The sequence below is a fragment of the Mirounga angustirostris genome, unplaced genomic scaffold (genome assembly GCF_029215605.1).
Source record: "Mirounga angustirostris isolate CCGP_5_RB_7025 unplaced genomic scaffold, mMirAng1.0.hap1 SCAF_4, whole genome shotgun sequence".
Taxonomy (NCBI): Eukaryota; Metazoa; Chordata; class Mammalia; order Carnivora; family Phocidae; genus Mirounga; species Mirounga angustirostris.
Genome location: NW_026991712.1, coordinates 64365249 through 64387874, shown reverse-complemented (window position 1 = coordinate 64387874; position 22626 = coordinate 64365249). Strand labels below are relative to the sequence as shown.

General features: G+C 34.9%; 1 protein-coding gene across 4 annotated transcripts in view; it reads right to left on the bottom strand.

Moving 5' to 3' along the window:
- ARFGEF1 (ADP ribosylation factor guanine nucleotide exchange factor 1) overlaps nucleotides 1-22626 on the bottom strand; it is a 146715-nt gene that overhangs the window by 57012 nt on the left and 67077 nt on the right. For all 4 annotated transcript variants that reach the window (XM_064588245.1, XM_064588246.1, XM_045896442.3 and 1 more), the window contains 4 exons: nucleotides 14888-15063; nucleotides 13999-14132; nucleotides 10071-10305; nucleotides 193-292 (listed from right to left, as the gene is read on the bottom strand). In XM_064588245.1, coding sequence (XP_064444315.1) covers nucleotides 193-292; nucleotides 10071-10305; nucleotides 13999-14132; nucleotides 14888-15063 — 645 coding nt within the window. The remainder of the gene's footprint in view (nucleotides 1-192; nucleotides 293-10070; nucleotides 10306-13998; nucleotides 14133-14887; nucleotides 15064-22626) is intronic.

The window sequence follows — 22626 nt, the reverse complement described above, 5'->3', positions numbered from 1 at the left end:
AAGTAGGGGGAGCGCCAGGCAGAGGGAGAGGGAGAAGCAGGCTCCCCACTGAGCAAGGAGCCTGATGCAGGACTCAATCCCAGGACCGAGATCATGACCTGAACCAAAGGCTGACACTTAACTGACTGAGCTACCCAGGCATCCCTAAAATATCTCTTAATAAGAAAAGATAATAAGGATAATTTCAAATACCTGCACAGATCCTTGTCAATGTCTGAATAACCATCCATTTGTGGTCAAATGAGCTGGTAGAAGTTTCCAAAATGTATAGGAAAATTTCTTTAAAGAACACCTGTGATTAGGGAAAAAATTCTGTTTAAAATGTTATTTGTATATGTGATCATGTTTTAAATATCCCAAAGCTGTGGAGCAGAGATTAGGACCCAGGCTCCTCTGGAGTTCAACTTCTTTTGAGTTCCATCTCTGAAACGTCAGGACTAAGCTAACTTGGGTGTGTGACTTAAACTAGCCCTTCTAGTAGGAGTACTGAACTTCACGTTGTTGTTTTTTTTTTTTTAAAGATTTTATTTATTTATTTGAGAGAGAGAGAATGAGAGACAGAGAGCATGAGAGGGAGGAAGGTCAGAGGGAGAAGCAGACTCCCCGCCGAGCAGGGAGCCCGATGCGGGACTCGATCCCGGGACTCCAGGATCATGACCTGAGCCGAAGGCAGTCGCTTAACCAACTGAGCCACCCAGGTGCCCGAACTTCACGTTGTTTTGTTTACTATCACACAGCCACTACAAAGGAAACCTGCAAAGTCCTCTGGGTAAGAATTCTGTGAACATATTTACAAAACCAATGTAACTCATACTTCATTTTTTTAATCTCCCAAAGATTATAAATTTATTCATCAGTTAGGTTTTTCAGCCGTTATAATAGGTGCCCAATTTTCCTAGATTTAAATGTACCTAATGCTCTAATCCACACAATAAAAATCATCTCTTACACTATGATATTTTTATAATTACGTAAGTGGAAATCTCTATCTGAAAACAACAAACTATTTCTTACTATTCTTTACACCAAATGATGTCAAATAAAAAGGAGTTACTCAACCTAATTAAATAAATTACAATTTAAGAGCTAAGAAAGAATTTTTAGATTGAAATTTATTTTGGAAAAGTGACTGATTTAAGAAGGGATGACTGAAAAAAGAAAACTAAAAGTCACACATTAACATTTAGGGAGCTTTGTGCTCCAGAAATGCATACTGATAATATGAGGTGACTAATGTCTTTCTCCCTCCTAATTGGGTGAGGTACCCTTGAAATGTGCTTTTCTTTCACAAAATCCAACACATTTCTATTACTTCCTTAAAGTCAGCAGCATTTCCTACAGAGCATAACTTTTTAAGAAGGTAGGGACTAAGTCTTTCTTACTAAGCACTGTGTCCACACTACCTAGCATACAGCAGCTGTTCAATAAATATTTATGATCACAGCTCCTAAGCATTGCCCCAAGGCACCCCTGCAGCCAACTTAGAGGGATGCCATGACAATTTCTGAGAGAAAATTCCAAAGAAATTTATCTGTTGAATACCTCACAAGACTGCTCAGTTTCAACATTAGATCACACTACATTCCTTTCAGTGACATCATTATTTTCGCAAACCTGAGTTTTAGTGATTGCTACGCTAAAGGGCAGGGACCGCATGAAAGTCAATGAAGAATAGGAAATAAGGGAGACAGTGTCCAAGTGGATGCCAAGGTCTGAGGAGTTGGGCAGTGTCCAAAAGGCACATACATTTTGGTAGTCAAGTAACTGTGACTACTTAAGAATGAAATAAAAACATCATTTTTAAAAATTTATCTGTATTATTTTTCCTCAAATGGAGATTACATTGTTTAAAGAGAAATATTTGTTAAGCTGTTTGGACCTAATTACTTAATAAATGGAACTGTTAGGTACTTCTTTTAGCACAAGTACGCTGTGAAAAGATCAGACACTCTAAAGGTACCATGAATCAAGAAAGTGTGCTGCCTTGCTAGGACAAGCAAGGGGCAGTGGACATGACACTTGCTGAGGCCAGAGAGCGTGGGTGGTTGCAGTGCTCCCCTGCCCGCAGGCTGAGGCTGGTGAGCACAAGTGGCTGTGGCATTCTCCTGCACCCAGCCTAAAGCCAATGGACACACAGACGAGGCACTCTGCCACAGCACTGTTGAAACACACAGGCACTGCCTTTTTGAAGTCTTAAGCCAGCAAGGGTGCCCCTTCCCCTACACTCTCCAGTTGTCTTGCTACAGCCAGTGAGCATGTGCAATCCACAGAGGAGATACCACTTGACTGCCTGGCCCTGGTGGCCAAGAGAGCTGGCATTCAGAGCAACACGGGATTGTAACAATCAGAAAGACTGTTCTTGGCATGCCACCATCCACAGGGCATTGCACAGACAGCAGACTGAAACACAACATGTCTTCCTGTAAAAAAAGGTCTATTTATTTAGCCTGGAAGCTTCAGCCTGAGAAACAGGCTTCAGGTCTCCCTCACATCTAGAGGTGAACAAGGTGCTCCCCAGGAGTGAAAGCAGGGAGAAGCCATGTTTTGCACCTCCCCTGGCCTTACTACAATTTGACAGGTCTTCCCAGAAAGGAGCTTATGCACTTCTCTGGAGTCAGGATTTTTGCCACTGTCACACAGGGGACATCTCCAGATCTCCAGTCTGGAGAACAGGACTGTATATATTTGCATTATTTAAAAGTTGTTGCCTGAGGGAGTGGCTTCCAAACAGCCTGAAACTAGGTGCTAAATGAGATTCCTCCCCATGGATCACTGACCGGACAGGGCACATCCTCAACAATAGGTGCATATCAAGAATAAATAAGGTGGTTTAGATAATCACAAAGGTTCCAGGGACAACCAAGAGCTAGGGCAAGGTTGAATGAGAAAGATCACCACCTGCACAAGGTCATTCCCTCAAGACAGAGAAGCAGCTGTTTCACCTGATACATAGAAACAGTCAAGCAAAATGAGGAAACTGAGAAATAGATTTCAAAAAAAAAAAGAAAAAGAAAAAACCTCAGAAAAAGACCTTAATGATATGGAGATAAGTGATCTACATGAAAAAGAATTCAAAGTAATAGTCATAAGGATGCTCACAGAATGTGGTACAGGAATGGATGAGAACTTCAAGAAAGAAAATGAAATAGCAAAGAAGTCAAGAGCTGAGGAACACAATAACTGAACTGAAAAATACACTTGTGGGGTTCAACAGCAGACTGAATCAAATAGGTAAGGACCAGCGATCTACAAATCAGGGCAGAAGAACCCCCCAAATAGAGCAACAAAAAGGAAAAAGAATTTTTAAAAAATGAAGATCACTTAAGGAACAACATCAAGTGGAAGTACATTCTCATTATAGTGGTCCCTAAAGGAGAAGAGCAAGAGAAAGGGGCAGAAGACTTATCTGAAGAATTAATGTCTAGAAACTTCCCTGAGGGAAGGAAACAGACATCTAGGTCCAGGAAGCCCAAAGAGTTACAAATGAGATGAATTCAGAGAGGTCCACATCAAGACACATTATAATTAAAATGTCAAAAATTAAAGATACAGAGAAAATCTTAAAAGCAGCAAGAGAAAAACAACTAGTTGTGTACAAGGAAAAACCCATATGGCTATCAACAGATATCTGAGCACAAACTGTGTGGCCCAGAAGGGAGTGACAGGAGATATTCAAAGTGCTGAAAGGAAAGAACTTCCAACCAATAATACTCTAACCAGCAAGATTATCATTCAAATTTCAAGAAGAAAGCAAGTTTTCCAGAGAAGCAAAACCAAAGAAGTTCATTATAATTAAACTGTTTTTATAAGTAATATTAACAGGACTTCTTTCAGCTGAAAAGAAATGGCACTAATAAACAAGAAAATATACAAAAGTAAAAATCTCACTAGAAAGGGCACATTATAGTACAGGTAGTAAATTAATCACTTATAAAGCTACTAATAAAGTTAACAAAAGTAAAATCAATTAAAACAATGATTAGTTAAGGGTTACATAAAAAATGTAAAAAGCGGTATCAAAAACATAAAATGGGGGAGGGAGTAAAAATGCAGCTTAGGAGTGTGTTCAAACTTAAGTTGTGATCAACTTAAACTGATCTATACATAGGAGGATAGACGTGAACCTCATCATATCCACAAACCAAAAACTTATAGTAAATATACAAACAAAATGAGAAAGGAATCTAACCATAACACTAAAAAAAGTCATCAAACCACAAACGAAGAGAAAAAGAAAAAGGAACAGAACAGTCAGAAAAAAATTAACAAAATGGCAGTTAAGTATTTACCTATCAATAATTACTTCAAATGTAAATGAACTAAATGCCCCAATCAAAAGATATATAGTGGCTGGATGAATGAAAAAACAAGACACATCTATATACTTCCTACATGAGACTCGTTTCAGAAGTAAGGACATACACAGACTTGAAAGTGAAAGAATGGAAAAGATATTCCATGCAAAGGGAAATGAAAAGAAAGGTGGTATAGCTACACTCATATCAGACAAAAAAAGACTAAAACAAAGACAGTAATAAAAGACAAAGTGGGGCAGTAAATAACAATAAAGGGGTCAATCCAGCAAAAATTTAGAATACTTATATATGCACCATACACAGCAGCACTGAAATATATAAGGCAGATATTAACAGACCTAAAGGGAGAAACTGACAGCAGTAGAGTATGAAATTTCAATCCTCCACTTACATCAAGACAGAATATCATTAAGGAAACACTGGTCTTAAATAACACATTATACCAGATGGATTTAATAGATGTACAGGCAGCCCTTGAAAAACATGGGTTTGAACTATGCAGGCCCACTTATATGTGGATTTTTTTTTCCTTCAAGTTTTTATTTAACTTCCAGTTAGCTAACATACAGTATAATATTAGTTTCAGGTGTAGAACTTAGTGATCCATCTCTTACCTACAACACCCAGTGCTCATCACTACTAGTGACCTCCTTAACCCATCACCCATTTAACCCATCCCCCTGCCCACCTCCCCTCCGGTAAACCTCAGTTTGTTCTCTATAGTTTGTCCTGGTTTGTCTCTCTCTCTCTTTTCTTTCCCATATGTTCATCTGTTTTATTTCTTAAATTCCACATTATGAGTGAAATCACATGGTATTTGTCTTTCTCTGACTTATTTTACCTCTCAGGCTCCAGGGTGCCTGGGTGGCTCAGTTGGTTAAGCACTTGCCTTCGGCTCAGGTCATGATCTCAGGGTCCTGGGATCAAGCCCCACGTCAAGCCCCACGTCAAGCTCCTTGCTCAGCAGGGAGTCCACTTCTACCTCTCCCTTTGCCCCTCCCCACCACTCATGTTCTCTCTCTTCCTATCTCAAATAAATAAATAAAATCTTAAAAACACACTTAAAAAAAATACTCTCAAGCTCCATCCTATGTGGATTTCTTTTGATAAATACAGTAACGTACTGTAAAGATATTTTCTCTTATGATTTTCTTAATGTTCTTAATGTTTTTAATGTTTTTTCTCTAGCTTACTTTATTGTAACACAGTATATCATGCATACAATATACAAAATATATGTTAATTGACTGTTATCAGTAAAGGCTTCCAGGCTACAGTAGGATATTAGTTAAATTTTGGGGGAGTCAGATGGTTAACCTGGGTTTTTGACTAGGCAGGAGTTAAATGTCCCTACCCCTGTTTCATTCAAGCGTTAACAGTATACAGAACCTAAAAACAGAATATACACCCTTCTTAAATGCACATGAAACACTCTCCAGGACAGATCACATTTTAGACCACAAAACAAGTCTCAATAAATTCAAGAAGACTGAAATCATATCAAACACCTTTTCCAAACACAATGGTTTAATATTAGAAATTACAAGAAGAAAAACTGAAAAACTACAAGTGGAGATTAAACAACACACTAATGAACAACTACGTCACAGGAGAAGTCAAAAACTACCTTGAGATGAATGAAAACAAATACAACATACCAAAATCTATAGGATGCAGTCAAAGCGGTCCTAAAAGGGGAATCATTGCAATACAAGCCTACTTCAACAAACAAGAGAAATCTCAAATGAGTAACTTAACTTTACATCTAAAGGAATTAAAAAAAAGAATACAAGGAACTAAACATAGGAAGGAAATAAGATCAGAGTGTAAATAAATGAGAGAGAGACTAAAAAGACAACAGAAAAGATGAATAAACAAAGAGATGATTCTCTGGAAAGATACACACACTGACAAACCTTCAGGCTGACTCACCAAGAAAAAAGTGACAGGGCTCAAACAAAGTCAGAAATGAAATAGGAGGTTACAGCTAATTCCACAGATATACAAAAGATCACAAAAGACTACTATGAACAATTATATACCAACAAATGGGACAACTTAGAAGAAATGGATGAATTCCTAGAAACATACAATGTTACAAGAATGAATCAGGAAGAGATAGAAAATCTGAATAGACCAATTACTAGTAAGGAGATTAAATCAGTAATCAGTCTCTTCAATCACTGGTCCTGGGCAAACTGGATAGCTACATGTGAAATGATGAAACTGAACCACTATCTTACACCATGTACAAAAATGAACTCAAAATGGATTAAAGACTTGAATGTAAGACCATAAAAAACTCCTAGAAGAAAACATAGGTAGTAAGCTTGTTGACATAAGCCTTAGTGATGTCTTTTTGGTTCTGATTCCAAAGGCAAGCGAAACAAAAGCATAAGTAAACAAATGGGACTACATCAAACTAAACAGCTTCTGCACAGCAAAGGAAACCATTAATGAAATGAAAAGGCAACCTACTAAATAGAAGACATCTGCAAATCATATATTTAACAAGGGATTAATATCTAAAATATATAAAGAACTTACACAACTCAATAGCAAAAAAACAAAAACCAAAATCAATTAAAAAAACTGGCAGAGGTTATGAATAGACATTTTTCCAAAGGAGACACACACAGATGGCCAACAGGTACACGAAAAGATGCTCAACATCACTAATCATCAAGGAAATGCAAATCAAAGCCATAATGAGATATCACCTTACACTTGTGAGGATGGCTATTATCAAAAAGATAAGAAATAACAAGTGTTGACGAGGATGTAGAGAAAGGGGAACTCTTGTACACTATTGGTGGGGATGTAAACCGGTACAGCCACTATGGAAAAGAGTATGGAGGTTCCTCAAAAAATTAAAAATAAAGCTACTACAGGGAGCCTGGGTGGCTCAGTTGGTTAAGCGACTGCCTTCGGCTCAGGTCATGATCCTGGAGTCCCTGGATCGAGTCCCGCATCGGGCTCCCTGCTCGGCAGGGAGTCTGCTTCTCGCTCTGACCCTCCCCCCTCTCATGTGCTCTCTCTCATTCTCTCTCTCTCAAATAAATAAATAAAATCTTTAAAAAATAAAAAATAAAAAATAAAGCTACTATATAATCTAGCAATTCCACTAATGGGTATCTATACAATGAAATGAAAACACTAATATGAAAAGATATAGGATACCTATGTTTATTGCAGCATTATTTACTATAGACAAGATAACGGAAACAATCTCAGTGTCCATGAATGGATAAAGAAGAAATGATATATATGTGCAATGCAACACTACTCAGCCATAGAAAAGAATTTAAATCTTGTCATTGCAACAACATGGATGAACCTTAGTTCATCTCTTTGTTTATTCATCATAGTATTATGCTAAGTGAAATAAGGAAGAGAAAGACAAATACTGCTATGATTTCATTTAAATTTGGAGTCCAAAAAACAAAAACAAAAGAAACAAAGCTCCGACTCAGAACCAGCTGGTGGCTGACAGAGGGGTGAGGATGTGGAGGTTCGAAATGGGTGCAGAGGATTAAGAGGTATAAACTGCCAGTTATAAGTCATGGGGATGTAATACACAGCATGGGAAATATAGTTAATAATCTTGTATTAACTTTGTAAGATAACAGATGGTAACTACATTTATTGCAGTGATCATCCTGTAATGTACAGAAATGTTGAATCCCTATGTTGTACACCTGACACTAATATAATACTGTTAACATCAGTTATACTAAACAAATAAAAAAGAAAGTTTAGAACTCTCCAAATTGTGGACTAAATAAAACCCCTAGATTTGGAGAAAGAGAAAAATAAAAACTTTAGCTACTCTCTATGAGTTATCAAATTATACTAGGCAAGCAACAGCCTACAATTGTAATTTAAGACATCATGCCCATCGACAGGGGCTCTAAAAAAACACCAAAATTTTAAAGATTTATAGAGCACCTAAAATGTAGTGTGTGTAGAGTAATAGTAATATCATAGACACTTCGCAAATATTTTCTTGAAAAGTTGTGCATTAACTATTTTCTGATATAGGCATGTAAGTTAATGTCTATGGAAAATCATATTATCGAAACTCTGAAGTGAATATTCTCATAAAATGAACATTCATGTAATAACAATCTCAACACTACTTTGCAAATTTAGGTATTTATATGTCGGCTTTGCTTTCTCCAACTAGAACACAGCTTATCGTGCATTTGAATATGTGTAGTATTTTCAAAAGCAATCTACACTTGTCTTGTTTGATCCTCAATCTCTCCATAAGGGACAATGGAGAGCGAAATAAACCTGCTCTCTTTAAGCATACAGAACAATATTACAACAATTTTGTAATGAGAATCTACCACCTGAGGACAAAGGAAATTTCTTACCAGTATTCCCTTTAAATTTGTGTTTCCAAAAGTTTTGTACATCAAATTTAATCTACAAAAATAGTAATCCCAACTTTAATGATTTTTGTGATACTTGGTTCCCTAAGAATTTATATTTCACAGTCTACTAAACAGTACTTAAAGAAGTTGAGTCTCAGTGTTCAGAAATTTCTAAGTAAATGAATGCAGTCTTCTAAAATTATCTAATAGCAATTTAAACGCTTCATCATCACATGAAAGACTTTTGGGTTAGTAAGGAAGCAAAAGTTCCAAAAGTTTTTTTAAATCTCTTTTAACTGTACTTCCTGAAAATAATGGGAAAAAAGTTATCAAAAAATAGCAACTGTTCCTAGTTAAATGCCTTCCATTATTTTGACAGACATAAGACAAACTAAAATTTGACAATATATATGTACCAGAAATTGTTTCCTGTTCAGAATTTGGCCCCAATTTAAAAACCTTTCACTTAAAATACCAGGGCCTTATTCTGTCTTATTCCCATAATATTCCATGTGAATTTTAATAGATACTGTAGAACATTAGTAATAAAGTATAATATGATTGTTCCACCCACCTCAAATCTCTAGGAAATGATAATTTATCATTTGTACATTAGAAAAATAATACAAAGCAAAAATTAAAAATTCAAACTCCTAAAATATAACACTAAAAATATAAGCCTCTTTAAAGTGCCCAAAACTTAGATGGCTTAAAATCGTGTGAAGTATATATAGAGCTTTCTTTTAAGATAACCAAATTCACTATTACATACCATACAAACAACGGCAAAATTATTGTGAGGACTGATTTACCTCAAGACATCTAGAATCATCAATTCAACCAGTATAAATTCCCTGAAGGCAGGGGCTGTGTCTTAATTTGATTTTGTTTTCTTAATGTTTACCCAGTGCTTAGTACTTCATAAGCACATGCTAGTTGAATGAGTAAATGAAAAAAAAGAAGCACAGTTCACCCCTGAACAATGTGAGGGTTAGGGGTACTGATCCCAGCACAGCTGAAAATCCACATATAACTATGGCTCTCCAAACGCTTAACTACTAATAGGCTATGAGCCTACTGACAACATAAACATTCAACTAACTATTTTGTACATTACATGTATTATATGCTGTATTCTTACAATCAAGTAAACTGAAGAAAAAAAAAGAAAATACACTTACAGTACTGTATCTACACTTATTGAAAAAAAATCCACATGTAAGTGGGCCTACTCAGTTCAAAGCAGTATTGTTTAAGGTTCAGCTGTACATGACAATTCACAAATATTATTTCACATTCTGAAAAATTTTCTAGGGGATTAATAATCTGATTTAAAACATGAAACAAATGAAATACCCAACAATGCAGAACATACCTCAATTTGCATCTTCAGATGTGTCTTGAAGTTTGACAACAAAGTGAGAAATATGGAAAGAGAAAGCTCAAAAACCTCTGGAACAGATGACACTCCATTTTTTGAGAGTGCAACACAGAGATACTGCTTAATAGCATTAATAAACATCTCATTTGTCCTGAAAACAGGTCCTGCATTCTGCAGAATGGATAGAAGTAACTGCAATGAAAGAATCTTGGATCGTAACTCATGAGACCTAAAATGTAAAAAAGAAGGCACAGTATATGGACATATTTAGCATTATGGTAATAAAAGGCTGTTCCAAAGATATTTCCTGGTACCACAAAATTTCACAAACTTTTAAATGGAGAGGAACAGAAAACTCGACCACATAAAGTACAGTACATGAATAAGCTTTGCCACTAGTAATGGGTAGTTCCACTTATGATCTCAAGTACCACATAATTTCACAAACTTTTTATATGGAAAAGCAATCATTCACACATATTTAAAATCAAGCTACTGTTCCTTTGGACACTAAATATAAAGATTTATTCCTTGTTCTTTTCTTTCACAAGCATATTTCACCTTTTAGAAATCATCATAATCTTCCCAGATTATATGCCATATTTAGTATATGTATATATATATACACATATACGTAGTATATAATATTTAATAGTTTAGTATATAATGTACTTTTTCCCTACGTATGCTACTCAAAAACCCTAAACAAAATTAAAAGTTTTGGTTGCATGAACAAGTTGTAGGACTACTTCAAGCTTATTTTTTCAATAACCATTTAAAGTTCTTTTCTTTTTTGAAATACAGAGGCTTTTAGAACATTTATATCTCTTAATAGTTTACCCATTTATTCTACGTATTTTAATAATGAAAAGCAAAAAAACTCCCTTTCAGCTTAAATTTTCACTTTTTTTCTGATCAATATACTATGCTATATTCTGATCAGTATCTAGCATTGTAATTATCAGATTTCACAACACATAATTTTTCTCCCATTGACAGGCCTCTTAAGGCCAACAGACCAAGAAGACTGGATCCCATGCAACTTTTCAAATACAGAACACACTTACATGCTCTAGGAGCTAATTCTTTTATTTTTTCCAAATGCTGTATCAGTTACATTCACACCACAGATAATTAAGTTTACTTAACTGTTCCTGATTTCTACCTTAAAAATTTTATGGTTTTTAAGGGTCGAGTATTTCAAGAACCTAAGAAACTCTAACAAGAAATATTTAATTTCATGTAAATGGGAATCACAAAAATATTACCATCTTTGAAATAAAACTGGAACCAATAATATCATTACTTGCTACTACATATCAACTTTCCAAGATGAATATGTGCAGCAAATATAGTTATTAACAAAGGGGAAAAACAGCTTAAATCAAGTTAGAAACAGTACGAGGTTAGATTATGAATAGCCCGGAAAATATGGTATGGGTTAAGTATCTCCCCTTCATGTTGAAGCCTTCCAAGGCTTTTACATTATGACTATTTCCTAGTCTAGCTAATTTATTATCTTTTCTGCTCTATTCCAGTAGTTATTACAACCTGCAGCTTACTGTTATCTAACACAAATTTTTGTGGTAGGTTTTATTTTTGTATCCCCAGCTCTAACAAAATGCCTTGTACATAGTAAGTGCTCAATATAACTCACGGATTTATTCATGTACCCATCTAAACATTTATTAAGTACCTACTATCTATAAAGCATTAATTAATGAAGAAATGATCAAATGATTGTCTTATGACACAATCAAGTACACTTTTATAAAGGCAAAAGAAGCTAGAAATTTCAGGCCCGCAGATTTTCACGGGGTAGTTTCAAATTATAATTCAAGCTTAACGAACATTTCCTGGAACATCATCTTAGCAAGATCACAAAATATCAAGAGAAGAAAGGCAAAAAAGAAAATTATGTAACTACAAGTCATTAATTTTGGGGGGAAAAATCATGTAAGATAGGAACCCCATATTTTCTTTTGGAAAATGAACAGTTTCTAGGGGTGGAAAATTTGATTTCTTCTGTATTCAATCATTTATTTATTTATTTATTATTTATTTATTTATTTATTTATTTATTTATTTGAGAGAGAGAGCGAGAGTGAGAAAGAGAGCGCAAGAGGGGGTAGGGTTAGAGGGATAAGCAGACTCCCCGCCGAGCAGGGAGCCTGATGTGGGACTCGATCCCGGGACTCCGGGATCATGACCTGAGCCGAAGGCAGTCGCTTAACCAACTGAGCCACCCAGGCGCCCCTCTTCTGTATTCATTTCTAATGTTTAATGTTCCTGATGACCAAAAAGGTCTTTTTTATGTTCAAACAAAATTTCCTAATATTTGGTTTAAGTCTACTGAGTAGGAGGATAATTAATTTACATTATTCCTCATAAGAATCCTTTGTAATATTAAAGATTGCAGCTCTCCAAAAATAAGAATCCTTTGTAATATTAAAGATTGAAGCTCTCCAAAACTAGATTACTTTTTATATAGTGCTAAAGGAAAGCCCCCTGCCATAGAGTACTCCTTAAAATCATGTATTTTCTTTTGTTTTCTTTTCATTTTGGGCACTTTAAGGAATTCTTTTTCTGCTTATTAATATTTTTTCAAATCACATTTTTAAACAGTTGATTTGGAAAAGTAAACATCTGAGACTTTTAGGGTTAATAACATTTTTAAATCATGGCAAAGATGGCCTTCAGCAATAACACTAAATTCTTAAGTTATTTCCACCTTCAACAATTCGGAATGAGATGGTTATGTTTCCTGTCATAGTGAAAATAAGAAATTGAAAAAATTTTGAATATATTCTTATTACACAGGGTATAGTCAACTTTATATTGCAATCTGAACAACCTTCATCCTTTTTCTGTAGAGTTTATATTTTCAAAATAAAGAAAAATCAGTGTTATATTTCTGACTCTCAGGATTTGGGCCTAAAAAGATTTTAGAATTTTAGGTTTAGGGCTTAAAAGATGTTTCTCATTGAATCAGTACAATGTGACAAAATAAAACTATAGAAAATAGAACAAATGTGGTTTCCCAAAACTTACAAAGTTTTTCTTTTCTCCCCAAACTTAATAAAGTTTTTATTGTAACTGTCTCTCATCTTTCTTAGGTGACATTTAGAAACCAGAATGCTCTAGAGTTTTTAAAAAATAAAGTAGTGTTTACATTTTCCCCCTATTTCAATATCCTTTTCACCAAGCCGCTCAGGCCAAGCCACCTTTAAGATTTCTTTCTCCAGAAAGTTCTCCTAAATTGTCATGCTGTATTACACCATGCTGCAACATTAGGGAGGCATGGCTCTCCAATAGTGCCCAAACTCAGTCTCAAGCAAGAATTAGTTACATTTGACTCATATGAAATGAAAGATATTTGGTGACTTATGACTTACAAAAATGGCACTTTCCTACGGTTTAAACTAATATATTTGACAGGAATCAGACAAGTCACTCCTATCTCAAAGTACTTCCTGCTTCCCACAGAGGAAGGTATCACATCAGAGCATTTTTCAGACCTTAATGAATATGCAGTATCTTTCGTTATAAATTTTAGAATTCATTTCTCTTAGGTTTTATTACCTTTCAACTGGTAGCTTTCAGAAACCTAGCATGAGGCTAAATGTAACAGGGCTACACTTACTCCAAAGTTACTCATGATACTGAAATAAGAATTCTTTCAATTGTTCAACCAGGCACAATTCTCTAATATTGTTGGTATGCTTTGGGAAACAGTGTAAGGTATCTAGCAATTTTTGAACTATTTTTCAAATACATTTTTTAAAAAGCAAAATAACCCTAAAATATATTTTTGAGAGTTCTATGGGGCAAGAAGAACAAAAGAAAATCCAAAGACTACCTTATAGTAAGTAAGTTTCAAGCTTAAAAAACTATTTGTCAAGCAGAATAGGTAATGACTTACTTTGGATCTGGTGGTCCATCTGACAGTGGTTTCATGGACAGTTTACACAATGACCTGAATACTAGAAAGGCATCCTTTTGTAAAATGTGGGAAAACTTAGCACCAGGTGAAGGTCCTGAAGAATTTCCAGATTCCTAAACAAGTTAACATACCATGTAAATAAAGACATTTGCCAGTGTAAAATCATTTCAACCTTCCATATATTTTATTCAGTTCAGTAATTAATGGAGGGGGTTCTGTTGGAGAAGCCTGATGAGGAATTTGCCACACTGTTTCTCTTTAATCTGACATACCACCCTCCTCCCCAGCAATAAATTAATACCTTAAAAAAGAAATTCTTTTTTTTAAATAAAGATTTTTATTTATTTAACAGAGGAAGAAAGAGAGAGAGCACAAACGGGGGAGTGGCATAGGGAGATGGAAAAGCAGATTCCCCGCTGAGCAGGGAGCCCGATGCAGGGCTCGATCCCAGGACCCCAGGATCATCACCTGAGCTGAAGGCAGAAGCTCAACTGACTGTGCCACCCAGTCACCCCAAAAAATAAGTTCTTTAAAAATATTCTCTCTTTGCCACCAAAAAAAACTCTTGAAATTTATCCAGTTCATACCATTACAAACAAAATCTAGCACATCATGCCCTGACAAGATATCAATAGCGGGGAGCATAGAGAAGATGTGAACATATATGAAACAGCTTAGAGTTGGCAAGTTAACTATCAATATATTCAGGGAATAAACTGCTTTGATTTATATCAATAAGAAAAACCCAAGTTTTTATTTTCCCAAATTATAATTAGCCAGCAGATCAACTAGATATATTCACCACAAGGTGCTGGCAGCCTATAAATCTGTAAGATTAACTGGATACCCCCCTGCCCCCCATTTATACCTGAGTATCATTGGAAGAGACAGACAATCTGTCATCAGGTAAAGACGGTGTATATGCAACAGAAATTGGTGTTCCTGGAATTCCATTTGCTTGAATATTTTCACTGTCGCTACCATCCTCTATACTTCCAATGTTGCCATCTGCACTTGCATTTATAGTAGTCCTTTCTCCCATATCTAAAATGGTAAGAATAAAAAAACATGCAAATATATCTGACTTAACTGAAGTGTACTGAAAAAGCATAAAGAGTATTTAAAACCCAACAGTGGCAAAAAAGCAATGTGAAACAGTATGTATTGGCACCATTTAAAGGTTAGCATACTTAGTAGTAAGTATGCATTTGGAATACATCCAATTATAATCCTTAAGTAGCTCTAGCTAGGAAACACACTCAGCTGATCAAAGGCTAACTGGTATGTGCCCAAACAGAAGCTTTCTTTTGGTCTATATTATCATTTACTAAACTTGGTTCTAATGAATGTTAATGCCTTAAGATGTTAACAGAGATTTTTAAAAAAAAATCCCATTATCAAGTAAGTTAGAGATATGCTGGGAAATAGCTTTCTTTATTACAGTTTTTAATTTGCTCTCTAAAGGGAATATATAATACGCAGTGTTTCCAAAATTTATTTTACCATGAGCCCCTCTTCCTCTTTTTAGAATACCTATTAATAACTCTACTAATATATTCTTAAGAACACAGATATGGGAAAAATGGCTACACCCCTGAGTATTTTTCAGCATGTCACTCTTGAGTAATCATACTTTTAATTAGTATGAACAGAAATAAATGACTTCCAGTAGAACAAAGAGATAATGCAAATAATATCTAGTTTCATAACTATTCTAGGTGTAATGTATGTTATTTAAAAAAAGAAATACACACTTATCTGTGGCCATAACTCAGCCATCTGGCAGAAAATTGCTCATTTCACGCGACCAATTAAAAGAGAACTATAAGCAAAGGAAACATACTATACTATAACAGATTTTGGAATATGAAAGACCTGTGTTTCAATCATGTCTCCCCATTTAACTGGATAATTTATTTCATCTTTCTTTGCCTCAGTTTCTTCATCAGCAACAAAGATAATAATGTTCGTGAGGAATCACCAAAACACACATACCCTACATACGCCCAATACATAAAGAACACAACTAATTCTAAATCAGTGGTAGCTATTATTTTGTCTATAACTGATAACATGTGCCCAATTTTTGGCTAATTCAGTAATGAAAAGAGTATATCTGGTGTCCCAACTCTGAAGCTGCTTTCTGCTCTCCCAGTTAGAACACCCTGGATAGTTTAAACTGGATGATTTCAAAGTATGTTTTACAATTAACAACTGGTACATGAAAAAGATATTCATTGATAAAATATATTTGGGAAACTCTGCATTACACAAAACAGTTTTCCTAGTGGACCTTTTGGATCTTTAACATGCTAATATTAGACATGCTTAATACTATTACAACTTTTAATATATATATAATATGTGCTACAGCTTTTAAAAGACATATTATTTATTATATATATCTTACATATATAAAAATGTTTAATATGCAAAGAGTTCTCTGGAAGAAGTCATAAAAAATTTAATAGATTATCAGAAAATGATAACTGTCCTCAAAGCACTTATTCCATTTTCTGTCAATACCCAATTACATGCCCTCCCACTGCCCCTCCTCCACCTTCCCTTAACAAACAAACAATTACCTACTTAGCTAAGAAGTAGGTAACTTAACATAGCCTACTTCAGTCTCCCTTGTCCCACCATAAAGTTCCCTGACATCAACAATAATCTTTCTCTTTCCTCTCATTTCAGGGGAAAAAATATTCCTTTGTACTTCTAAAGTGAACTATTCATTCACCCTCAAACCCATCTCTTCTTGCATTCATTAATATCTTCCCCCCAACTCAAGTTTTTTCTTGCAACATTACATTTTCAATTTCATGTATATGACTGATCTTCTCTAATACTTATTAACATATTCAAATCTTTTCACTGAAAAAAAAATCTTCCTTCAACTCTTGCTACACCTCTGCTACTGTCCACTTTTATCCTTTTTTCACATTTCTGAGAGGAATAATCAATATTCATTGATGATACTTTCCTTCCTCCCTTCCTAGGAAAGTTTTCAAAAGAACTGAAAACATTCTTCACTTTACTGCTTCCTACAAGTTAACTTAAATCTCTCAATTTTCTCATTGTAAAAAAGGAAATAGTAACAGCACCTAAATATCCCAGTGTTTGGGGAGGATTAATTTAATAAATGTTAAGTAAAGCACATAAAATCATTTGGGATACACAGAAAGTACTTAATAGAGTTAGATATTATTATTCTCTATGTCTTCTCCTCTAATTCTCCCTCTCTAATTGTCTCCTAAATATAAGTGCAGACTTCTGTTTTCAAGGTGGTAAATTGAGTCCACTAAAAATTAACTTCTCCTTTGATGAATCCCATTGAAATTACTAGGACAAATATAAATAAACAAGAGACAAATGTAATGTTTTTAACATTACTGCTATATTTACCAGTAAGTTTTCATAATTGCTGATCTGGTATTTTTCAATGGTATGAAAAAATTCAAGTTAATCCTGACTTAAAAAACAAAACTAAAATCACATCCAGGCACACACACACTCATATACTTAATTTGATAGAGTATCCTCCAAAAACCAACAGCAATTATCAAACTTACTGGTGAAATACAACAGTAATGTTAAAAACAAAATGAGGTTCCTTGCCATCATTAACACTATTCAATATTTTTTAGAGGTTCAAACAAATGTTCCGTAACAGAAACAAAAGAACAAAAATGAGGAATAAATACTGTAAAAGAACAAAGACAAAATACATTATTCACCTAGAAAAACCCAAGATAATGAAATAAAGTTTTAGAAACAATATCAGTTTAGAAAGTGAATAACTATGAGATAAATATGGAAAAATGACGGTTTTTCTATATTCCAATTAAATTAGGAAGTGGGAGCTTTTTGTGGCCATTGCTGAAGTGCCAGCAACCAAAATGAAGTTCAATCCCTTTGTGACTTCTGACCAGAGCAAGAAGAGTAAAAGGTATTTCAATGCACCTTCCCACATTCACAGGAAGATGATGTCTTCCCTCCTTTCCAAAAAGCTGAGACAGAAGTACAACATTCAATCCATGCCCATTCAAAAGGATGCTGAAGTACAATTTGTGCGAGGATACCACAAAGGTCAGCAAACTGACAAAGCAGTGCAGGTTTACAGGAAGAAATACATCATCTACACTGAATAAGTACCACGAGACAAGGCTCATGGTACAACTGTCCATGTGGGCATTCACCCTAGCAACGTGGTCAGCACGAGACTAACACTGGACAGTAGTTAGACAGGTAGAAAAGGAAAAAGGGCAAATATAAGGCAGAAACAATTGAGAAGATGCAGGAATAAAGTAATTTTATATACAACATTAAATAAAAACTGTTAAAATTAAAAAAAAAATAAATTAGGAAGTGAGAAAAAAAGAGTCATCCAAAATACTACCGAAACTCAAACAAAAAACATAGAAATAATTAAACAGGAAATGTGCAAGAGCAAAAGGAAGAAAACAATGAAATTTTACTGAGTGACATAAAAGATCTGACTGAATGAACTTATACTTCTGGATTAGAAGGTTCAACACTTCAAATAAAATATATCTCCCCAAGTTAACTTATAAACACAATACAATTCTAATCACTAAATAAACCTTTTTTTTTTTTTAACTTAATAAACTGGTTCTAAAGTCTTGTAGAAGAATACATTTAATAGATGTTTAAAAGAATTGGCAGGGGTGGGGGGACTTGGACTACAAAGATCAAAGTATACTATAAAATTAAAATATTTTAAACAATTCAACACTGGATACAATAAATAGCTCAATGTTACTGTACAGAAAACTCAAACAGAATCACGTAGGATAAAACTGGCATTTCAAATTAATTGGGAAAGGACGGATTCTATATAACCATTTCAGATGAATTAAAGATCTAAATTCAAAAAATAAAAACAAAAGTATTAGAAAAATGTATGGCAGAATATTTCTGTAATTTTAGGGTGGTAAAATCCATCCTAAGCAAGGCAAAAACAGAATTCACGAAAAAAAGGACAATATTTATTACATTTTCTATGTGTGGTCAAATATCTGCTCAGAACAATAACATATGCAAAGGCTAAACAAAATGAAAACAAAACAAAGACTGACTAGAAAAAAATATTTACAATACACTGAATAAGGGCTAATTTCTTGATGTGAATAAACCATGAAATAAGAACAAAAAAAACCCAGAAAAGGAAAAACAGGCAAAAGTCATGAATAGGCAATTCAGAAAGTATAAATAGCCTATAGATATTCAGCTGGACCAAGAAACTGCCAATATTTACCTACAAAAATAATGAATGCTCCCTGCAAGTGGTCAAAGAAACACAAATTACAACAGTAAGATATAATCCATCTAGTAAAGTGATATTAAACAAAGCAGATTATGTAAATTTAAATGCCCATATGCCTTGATCAAAGTATTTTTTTAAAGTATTCCTTTTTTATAAATTTATCCTAAAGTGTTAAAAGATATCTATAACAAGAATGCTCCTCAGAGCAGAGTTTATAAAAAAGCAAAAACTTGGAAATAATCAAAATGTTAGCATTAATAGGAGATTATTTAAATAAATTATGGACCATCTATGTAATGAATTAGAAACTGACATAAAATGGGAACTACAGAATGTGAAAGAGCAGATTATAAAACAGTAAGTGTATGTTCCCATTTAGATTTATGTATACAGGCATTCATGAACAGTATTTTTTTAAAAAAATTTTGCAGAGCAAAAATACACCATATCAAAATTAAAAGACTTGGGCAAATAATAAACTGAGAGAAAATATTTGGAAAATATATCACAGAACCCTAATATAAAAAGGACTTTTAAAAACTAAGGGAAAAAAATCACGTATTAGATAAAGGGCTAGTATCCAAGATCTATAAAGCACTTACCAAACTCAACACCCAAAGAACAAATAATCCACTCAAGAAATGGGCAGAAGACATGAAGAGACATTTCTCCAAAGAAGACATACAAATGGCCAACAGACACAGGAAAAAATGCTCAACATCGCTCGGCATTAGGGAAATCCAAATCAAAACCTCAATGAGATACCACCTCACACCAGTCAGAATGGCTAAAATGAACAAGTCAGGAGACGACAGATGTTGACAAGGATGCGGAGAAAGGGGGACCCTCCTACATTGTTGGTGGGAATGCAAGCTGGTGCAACCACTCTGGAAAACAGTATGGAGGTTCCTCAAAAAGTTGAAAATAGAGCTACCCTATGACCCAGCAATTGCACTACTGGGTATTTACCCCAAAGATACAAATGTAGTGATCCAAAGGGGACCTGCACCCCAATGTTTATAGCAGCAATGTCCACAATAGCCAAACTATAGAAAGAGCCCAGATGTCCATCGACAGATGCATGGATAAAGAAGATGTGGTGTGTGTGTACACACACATATACACACAATGGAATATTACTGAGCCATCAAACAAATGAAATCTTGCCATTTGCAAGACATGGATGGAATTAGAGGGTATTATGCTAAGCAAAATAAGTCAATCAGAGAAAGACAATTATCATATGATCTCACTGATATGTGGAATTTAAGAACAAAACAGAGGATCATAGGGGAAGAGAGAAAAAAATAGAACAAGACAAAACCAGAGAGGGAGACAAACCATAAGAGACTCTTAATCACAGGAAACAAACTGAAGGTTGCTGGAGGGGCGAGGGGTAGAGGGATGGGGTTAACTGGGTGATGGACATTAAGGAGGGCACATGATGTAATGAGCATTGGGTGTTATATAAGACTGATGAATCACAGGCCTGTACCTCTGAAACCAGTAATATATGTTAATTGAATTTAAATAAGAAAATGTTTTTAAAAAAAGGCTAAGTAGAAAGAACAAAGGGAATCCGAGAGGAGGTTAATGTATTCAGTTAGTAGTAATAAAAGCAAACAAAAAGACTGTCCCTTCTTGTTGTAATTTATAACTAATAACCAGCTCCAAGGCAAACTGGCACGTGCTTTTCAAGGTGAAAGTAATAAAGAAAAAAGAAGAAAATCATAAAACTTTATAAAGCCTACATGGGTCCTGGTAGATTGTAAAGATGGCCAGAGATTTTTCCTATCCTTGTATAAATGATCTTTTTGCTAAGTGAACTGCAACTATTCCCTTAAAAAGGTGGAGTTTCTGTCTCCATAAATTGTCTCTGGAATTGGCAATATGACTTGCTTTGCCTAATGGTTCATTTAAAAAAAAAAAAATGTGACTCAGGCAAAGATTTGAAAAGTGCTTGTAACTTGGGCTTTACTCTGGCTTGCAGCTCTTTGGAACTTTAAAACCACTGTATAAAGAAGCCTGGAAATCAGAGATTAAGGAAAGCTCAGACAGGAAGCCCTATCTGATCCCTCCAGTAACCAAACTAATCACTCTGCCAACCAGTAGATATGTGGGTGAGGCCATCCTAGGCCATCAAGCCCCAGCCTAGCAGGCCCAGATCAGATCAGAAGACCCACACAGCTAACCAACAGAACTATGAATTTGATAAATGTTCATTGTTTTAGGACCCCAAGTTTTGGGGTGTTTTGTTAAACAGGAACGGCTGATACAGTAATTTTATCCACTATCTTAGTTTGATTAAAATTCAGAAGGATAAAAAGTATTTTGAAACAAGTATTAAAGATAATACAACAGTTTTTATTAGACAAAATGTAAAACTTACAGTTTTTCTCATATCCATTCTTCATTATCTCTGGGCTTCTGCTAATATTAGACATATCTTCCTACTTTGCTTACTTTTCCAAGAAAGAATTTTTCTCAGAAAGATATCCTTCACTTTCAAGATTGGTCCAATAATTTCTTACTGGATTCCAGGAGAACCCTGAACACACCTCTATTCCAGGGCTTACAATATTGACATTATCTATTAATGTGACTTTTTCCCTCACTAGATTTTAGACCCTTGAAAGTCAGGAAGATGTCTTATTGTCGTTGAAGCTCTAATATGCAGTCTGGCATTAAATATTTTTAAATAGGAGATATTGAATCTATGTTATTGAGTTGAATTTACTAGCACAGGTTCTCTGATTTGGCTGATACACAGCAGTCAGAGAGAGCCTAGGTAGGTTACGGGAGTAAATAGATACTCAATTAGAATTTATTTTAAAAAAAGTTAATATAGAGCAGGTTGAGGTTTTTGCTGTGGGAAGAAGGCCCTGAGCATGTTTTCAGAATTCAAACTAAGTCAGAAAGATTCACAGTTCAAGAAATACAAAGTAGAGCTGGTTATTAAGAAACACTGAAGTGACATGAACAAAGGGGATCTGAGGCACATGTGGTTTGAAGTATTTGCTGCCTCTTACTTGCCTGTTCTACACATCGAGCAGCAGCCTTGCAGAAGTAGTTTCTTTCTGAGCAGCAGGAAGTGTTGGCCTTACAGGAAGACCTCACAGTAATTTTGTAAACAAACAAACAAACCCCCAAAAACAAAAGGTGGAAGAACCAGTCAGTGATCGCCAAGAAGAATAATGGGAGAAATTAAAGATCTTGAAAGAAAATGCTCATGAAATGGCTTCGTAAAAGTAAGTACTTTGGGTTTTGAAGCTTAAGAAAATGTAAATGGTGCAACAGAAAGGTTAAAATGGAGAAGGAAA